The sequence below is a fragment of the Ctenocephalides felis genome, unplaced genomic scaffold (assembly GCF_003426905.1).
Source record: "Ctenocephalides felis isolate EL2017-DRISC unplaced genomic scaffold, ASM342690v1 CF-g0.4_SCAFFOLD_01348, whole genome shotgun sequence".
Taxonomy (NCBI): Eukaryota; Metazoa; Arthropoda; class Insecta; order Siphonaptera; family Pulicidae; genus Ctenocephalides; species Ctenocephalides felis.
Genome location: NW_020537502.1, coordinates 3269 through 10779, shown reverse-complemented (window position 1 = coordinate 10779; position 7511 = coordinate 3269). Strand labels below are relative to the sequence as shown.

The following is a 7511-nucleotide window of genomic DNA, read 5'->3' as shown; positions in this document are numbered from 1 at the left end:
TATTGTGTTGGTATACATGCCCCTAAAGTATGATGAAATTTTCAGCTATATTCACTGTTTACTTTGTCTGTGGTAGTCGCTAAGGTTCGACGTGTTTTTCTGAGCTCGGCGATTTTTACAATGGAAGAATTGAAAAGTCAAAGAATTTGTATTAAATTTTGCGTAAAAAATGAAATAAAGTGTAACAAAGTGTGTGAAATGTTACAAAAAGCCTATGGTGAGTCTGCTATGAAAAAACAAGTGTTTACGAGTGGTATAAGCGTTTCCAAGATGGCCGCGAAGACGTTGAAGATGACGAACGCTCCGGTCGACCCAGCACGTCAACAAACGATGAAAATGTGAAAGAAGTGGAAAAAATGGTTATGAATGATCGCCGAATCACAATTAGAGAAGTTGCTGATGAAGTTGGCATATCAATTGGCTCATGTCATAACATTTTTTCAAATGTTTTGGGCATGAAACGAGTGGCAGCAAAATTCATTCCAAAACTGCTAAATTTTGACCAAAAAAGCAATCGCATGAACATCGCTCAAGAGCTGGTAAATGACGTCAACAACGATCCAAGTTTGCTTGAAAGGGTCATAACTGGTGATGAAACATGGGTGTACGGTTATGATGTCGAAACCAAAGCCCAATCGTCCCAATGGAAGAGCCCAGGTGAGCCAAGACCGAAAAAAGCACGTCAAGTTCGATCGAATGTCAAGGTTTTGCTTACTGTTTTCTTTGATTATAACGGCATAGTGCATCAAGAGTTCTTACCACAAGGTCGTACGGTTAATAAGGAGTATTACCTTGAAGTGATGCGACGTTTGCGTGAAGCAATCCGAAAAAAACGCTCCGATTTATGGAAAAACAATTCATGGCTGTTGCACCACGATAACGCACCTGCTCACTCGTCGTTGCTTGTTCGTAATTTTTTGGCCAAAAACAATACCGTAGTCATGCCCCAACCTCCATATTCACCAGATATGGCTCCGTGTGACTTTTTCCTATTCCCAAAGTTGAAGAGACCCATGAAAGGACGGCGGTTTTCCTCGATTGAAGAAATAAAGGCCGAATCGCTGAGAGTGCTCAAGGACATATCAAAAAGTGAATATCAAGGGTGCTTCGAAAATTGGAAAAAAAGCTGGCATAAGTGTATTATATCTGGGGGGGACTACTTTGAAGGGGACCACATTAATGTAGACGAATAAATAAATATTTTTTTGAAAAAACGAAAATTCCGGGTACTTTTTGAACAGACCTCGTATGCACATCAAATTGCCAGATATTTTATAGAGATTTTAACAATAAGTATAAATTTGTTTACATTCCTATGGGTTCCGTACCAATGTTTATCTGTTAGACGGCGATGCAGCGCTTACGCGCTTTGACATTTCGTCTCTATGCAGTTAAAGCAGTACGATTGCTTTCAAAAAAAGTTCAGAATTTCCAAAATATGTCAAAATAAAGAAAACATTATTTTCAATAATTTTTTTTCTCAAAAAAAGTAATTTTTTGTCAAATTTATAGTTTCTCAAAAATCTAATTTTTTCGAAGTAAATTTTTTTCAAAAATGTTAATCGTTTTTAAAAAAATAATAATTTTTAGTACGGGAAGTTCCAGCAATTTGCTTTAAGGCACAATGCCATGCGCCCCACTAGTTTTTAATTTATTCTCTTTGGTCATCTTAGAGACAAAGAGACATTATTGTGAAAATAACATGTTGAATGTTTGATCTCTCTAAAAATATACTCTATGCTTTCTACTGTCAACCCTAATGTCAAACAAGTAATATTTTCCTTTTTATTTACCAGTATGATCATAATTAAATTCATTATCATATTTAAGATTATTAATTAAAAAGATAATTAAGATCATAAATTAAAATAGATAAATAAATACTTACTGAATATATGCGCAATGCAAATATCTAAAAATGTCAGACAAAACAACTTTCTCTGTAGAGGAGCAGTCAATTAAAATTGAGCCTCTAGAGTACTCAGTAGAGGACGTTAATCGTGATGCTGAAGTTGACCTTAACAGTCCTGGTGGTTTTAGGTCCGAATCGTGTCCAGGGGGTGATGAAACGTGTTTAGAAAATTTCATGAAGTCAGAAGTGACTATCGAGGAAGAAGTTAAACAGGATATAATTAAGACACCTGCTTATAAATGTGACATTTGTAATAGATCATTTACAGAATCTCATAATCTAGAAGAGCACATGGTCGATCATATGCCTAGTCACAGCAAAGAACGTCCTTTCAAATGCGAAATCTGTTCCAAAGCTTTCAAACTATCAAGCACATTGAAATCACACATGTTTACACACTCTGAAGAACGACCCTTTAAATGTGATATATGCGATAAGGCGTTTAATCAAAAAAGCAATCTAAGAACACACATGCTTATCCATACAGAAGAACGCCGTTTTAAATGCGAACTATGCAATCAGACATTTAAACGATTGATCAATTTGAAAAATCACATGTCCATTCATAGTGATGAACGCTCCCATGAATGCGAAACATGCAATAAGTCATTCAAACGATTGACTACTTTGAAATATCACATGCTCATTCACAGTGGTAAGCGTCCCCATGAATGCAAAATATGCAATCAGACATTTACACAGTCAAGTGGTCTGAAAAGGCATATGGTCACCCATTCAGGAGAGCGCCCTTTTAAATGTGAAATATGCAGTCGGACATTCAGCCAACCATATACTTTAAAACAGCACATGCTTGCTCATGAAGGAAAATATTCTTATAAATGCAATATATGTGATCAGGCTTTCACGCAGTCAAGTGGTCTGAAAAGGCACATGGCCACTCATTCTGGAGAGCGCCTTTTTGAATGTGGAATATGTAATCTGACATTCAGCCAATCATATAATTTGAAGAAACACATGCTGGTACATGAAGGAGGACATTCTGATAAGAATAAATGTGGAATTTGCAGTAAGGCATTCTATCATAAAAGCAAGTTGGCAAAACACATGATTACCCATGAAGCAAAACTCGAACAGGCTGCAGAAAAATAGTTGATTGAATATTAGTAAGTAGGAACTAATTCTAAATAACTTGAGTTTAGTATTAAGGGAATCAAAGCAGACATTATTTTTTGACTATTTTGTCTATTTTATTACATGGTCTATTTGTAATAAATCATTTTCACCTTCAATTGTGCTATTCAAAACAAAAAAGAATGTGCATAAGGTTCACACTTGATTGAAGTAAAACTTTTTTGCTATTATATGAGCTGGCATTTAAGTAAAATAAAAACATCATATAACAATTTTGAATAATGTTTATTAGTAATATGGTAACACTCGTGATGCACACATTTATTAGTCCATTATACACATTTATATAATGATAAATTATATATTTATAATAGCATTAAAAATATGTATAATATTTAAAAACAATAATGTAATTAAAGTCATACTTTAAATATGACATGATCGGTTTGTCATTGTAATTAGCATTTAGAAATGAACCTTCATTAGAGAAATGAAGTGATTGCTGATTAATAAATTCTATAATATTCCTTCAAACAGTGGATTATGCTATACAATGCCTAAACAAATATTGTTTTTGCCGCTTCATTTATCATGTAACAATTGTGTTTGAAGAACTTCATGTAATTAAAATTAACATACATTCATTGACTGCTTGTATTTTTTTTTTACTTTTTCGCTGGCTATATAATCTCATTCTCTGAACAGCTCTAATATCTGTCTTGTCTAAAAAATATTTTCCATTTTAATAACTTCAAAGACTTATGTTTATTGATTAGCACAAATGTTTACTTTGTTTTGTTATTTTCAAGGAACAGGGTAAAATATTCTTCTGATTCAAGCATTTTTCATTAAATCAAGATTTGTACTACGATGCAACTTTAAAATGTTTATTTATCTATGCCGATTTTCTTGTCGGTACGCATACAACGGCCGATCTCTATTCACACATTTCATCGAGAGCGAATGACAAACAGTTCGGACGTAACGCTATTTCCGTTGCATTTGTACCGATTTACACCCTAGTCATGCCTAAAGAAGTTTTATTTCAAAAAGTGTGCGTAAGGTTCACACACGATTGAAGTAAAACTTTTTTTGCTATGGTTTTTATTAGTAATATGGTAACACTCGTGATACACACATTTTTTAATGTCAAATATTATACATATTTGACAATAAAAATTATAAATTATATATTTATAATAGCATTTGGACAAAATTGTTTGACATTTTTTATGTAATGACATGTTATGATGTTAAATGTAATGTTATATAAACATTTGTAATTCAAATGTCCCGCCATTATTATTAGTGTGTTGGTAATGGTGTTTTTCTTCCACCATTTTTATCATGTTAAAAACTATGTAAAATAAACTATCGTGCCCTTCAGTAAGCCAAACAAGTAACATTAAAATAAATTAGTATATTTGAAGAAAGCTTTTTATTTTTCCCAGCACTAAATTTTTTTTATTATATTTGAAAACAATAATGTAATTAAAGTCATACTTCAAATATGATACGATCGGTTTGTCATTGTAATTAGCATTTAGGATTTGAACCATTATAAGAGAGATGAAGTTATTGTTGATCAATAAATTTTATAATATTTGTTCCCGCAGTGGACAACTGTAATATAATCTTAAGTAAATTTATTAACACTAGCAATAAATAAACTGCATAGATGTCCATTATGAAGTATATCTGTATATAAATGTACACAGCTGCACAAATTGTTGTTGTGCTTGATCTCTTGTTTAGAGTAATAAATCTGAAATTCAATTTATTCTTCATTATTTATAAAAATATGCAATCTTGTAATACTTATAAGCCATTATAAACGAAAAACATGTAGACTTCATCTAAACTTCCAAAAGTGTTAGAAAAAGATATATTTTCCGCATGAAAGAATAAAGATGTACTGCTTCAATAATTTTTATTATCTATAAAAATGCAGAGAATTATTATGTTAAACAACGCCTAAAGAAATATTGTTTTCACAATTTTACTTATCATGTAATTGTGTTTGAAGAACTTCGTGAAATTAAAATTAACATACATTCATTGACTGCTTTTTTTTTTACTTTTTCGCTGGCGATACCGTCTCCTCTTTGAGCAGCTGTAGTATGTGTGTTGCCTATAAAATTAATTTCTGAAAATATATAGTTACCACGAATAATACCAATTACTTCAATAAACTTGCATTTCTTACACGGCACAGATTTTTCATTTGTTTTATTATACAATAAAAAAGCCCTCTGACGCGACTCGACGACCAATCACAATCGACCCGTTTAGAAATGATATCATCGAGAGCGAATGACAAATCATTGGCACTCGACTCGGCCGTAACGCTTTTTCCGTTGCACAGGTTTACTCCCTATTTAAAAATCGTCTACATTCAAAAAACAAAATCTTCGCCCAGTAAACATGCGATATGGCCACAACATCGTGGCAATATTTTATTTAGGTCGTGTGACATGCGGTTCCCATATTCATTGTCCTCGATATTTAATGGATACGGCCGCAAATTTATGTAACTATCGAACAACTATCGAGGTTCGGTCTCTGGCGCACGTGGCGTTCGTGATACATGAAAATCGACGTTGACCACATATGTTTGTTTATTATGATAAGACCGTCTGACGTAAGGCGTTCACCCCAGTCATGACGTCATTGGCGAATGAAAACGATTCGGTCATGACGTCATACAAAATGGCGACTCATGACGTAATAGCACCTGAAAGTGATGACGTAATGCAATTAATATTCTTTTCTGTACGAATAAGCATTTATTTACGTGAATAATAAGAAATTTTACAATATTTAAATATTACAAATTAGAATTGTAGTTTTGAAATTATAAAATTTTAACATGAACTATACTAGAAAACTTTTTACAAATTATTCAATCTTAACATATTAATAACAGTATATTTAATGAAAATTGTTGTATATCTAATGAACGTAATTCTATTTTTGGGGCGTGAAGTGTGAAGTGTTGCATAAGTATTCTATCGCCACTTCCTTATACATCAAACAGCCTGCCTATTTTTCATTATTTCATTCTATCGCCAGTTCATTGCATCAAATGCCAGGATACAGATTATGCACATATGACATACTGCCCCAAATTTTGGAAGTTTTCTAAAACAAATTCAAACATAATGTGATTTACTGTATATAATATAATATATATATACAGCTACCATATGTGTAGCTACCTACATGTTCAGTGTACAAATCTCCATCATCTTAAAGTCGCTTTTACACATACATTTTTAACACTGACTGATTTCATTCTATCGCCAGTTCATTACATCAAATGCGAGGATACAGGATATTCATATATGATGTACTTCTTGGAAGTTTTCTAAAACAATTTGAAACATAATGTGTTTTATTGAATCTAATAATATATATACCACTCCATATGTGTAGCAACTTACATATTCAGGAGACAAATCTAAATCGTCTTCGAGTCGCTTTTGCACATACATTTTTTTTAACCTGATTGAATTCATTATATCTTCAGTTCATTATACATCAATACATCAATCAAGTTCATGCATATATGACATACTGTCCCCATTTTAGAGGTTTTCTAAAACAATTATAAATATAATGTATTTGTTACCAAATAATCTATATACAGCAACTATATATGAATCAACTTACATATTAAGAAGATAAATCTCCATTATCTTCAAGTTGCTCCTAAACATTACATTTTGAGCCTGTCTAAAGATCTGTATATTGTTCATCGTTTCATTCCAATTTTGTACGACTTCTGAAATAAATATGAACATGGCATACGTGTTTGCTGTTTATATATATTTGTATAGCTATTATATTTGTAGTGACTTACATATTCAAACAATCATTCTCGATCCGCTTCTCAACCGACTAATTTAAGAGATTTAAGAAGTGAGGTTATGTCGAACACATGGATATGTTAATGTCTTAATTTAGTAAAATAATTATTTTAACCTTGATAAACGATCCTTATTATTGTCCTCAGATTTGTAAGATATGCTATTTGGTTACCTCCTTTGTCATCTAAAGAAATCGACATAAAATAACGTTTCTTCATCCCAGGATATAATGCACTAAATGGAATTCAAAATCGTGAAGTAATTACATATCTATATAAATAATATATGATATACTTACAGTGTCATTTTTCTACACTTTTCTACAATTATCATAAACAAGTTGCTTAACTAAACGAATGTAATTATTATACTAAGAAAAATATAACTTGATGCATGATAAATTCGTGACATATTGCGCCATTTTGTAAGCGGTAGTTTAGCTTTCGTCAAAGAAACAGTCGGTTCCACCAGTGGCCACGGCGCGCTGATGTAAAGCTTTCTTTGTATGGTCACACACACCAGCACACCAACGCACACAACGCAGCGCACGACGCGTTTGCTTCACGCCGTGTGACGTCATTGATTATGCTTTGCATGTGTGCTAACACACACCAGCGCACGACATGTATCTCACATGA

General features: G+C 32.6%; 1 protein-coding gene and 2 long non-coding RNA genes across 3 annotated transcripts; 1 reads left to right on the top strand and 2 right to left on the bottom strand.

Annotated features, from left to right (window-relative positions):
- The first annotated feature begins 1916 nt into the window (after window positions 1–1916).
- On the top strand, window positions 1917–3022 carry LOC113369440 (zinc finger protein 525-like). Its single transcript, XM_026610179.1, has 2 exons — window positions 1917–2567; window positions 2652–3022. Exons 1-2 carry the CDS (start codon window positions 1919–1921, stop codon window positions 3020–3022), a joined length of 1020 nt encoding a protein of 339 aa, XP_026465964.1. The 5' UTR covers window positions 1917–1918.
- Window positions 3023–6123: 3101 nt separating this feature from the next.
- Window positions 6124–6586, bottom strand: LOC113369441. The gene is made up of 3 exons (XR_003366494.1): window positions 6448–6586; window positions 6227–6371; window positions 6124–6145 (listed from the first exon to the last, which is right to left on the bottom strand). It is a non-coding gene; the product is annotated as an uncharacterized LOC113369441 (long non-coding RNA).
- Window positions 6587–7029: 443 nt separating this feature from the next.
- On the bottom strand, window positions 7030–7289 carry LOC113369442. The gene is made up of 2 exons (XR_003366495.1): window positions 7172–7289; window positions 7030–7107 (listed from the first exon to the last, which is right to left on the bottom strand). It is a non-coding gene; the product is annotated as an uncharacterized LOC113369442 (long non-coding RNA).
- Window positions 7290–7511: the final 222 nt, after the last annotated feature.

What these genes read in the sequence shown, in the direction of transcription:
- LOC113369440 (XM_026610179.1), top strand. Translation starts at nt 1,919, where the DNA reads ATGTCAGACAAAACAACTTTCTCTGTAGAGGAGCAGTCAATTAAAATT. An exon ending in TCACATGCTCATTCACAGTG is followed by an intron (nt 2,568 to 2,651) that starts GTAAGCGTCCCC and finishes TCACCCATTCAG; the next exon opens with GAGAGCGCCCTTTTAAATGT.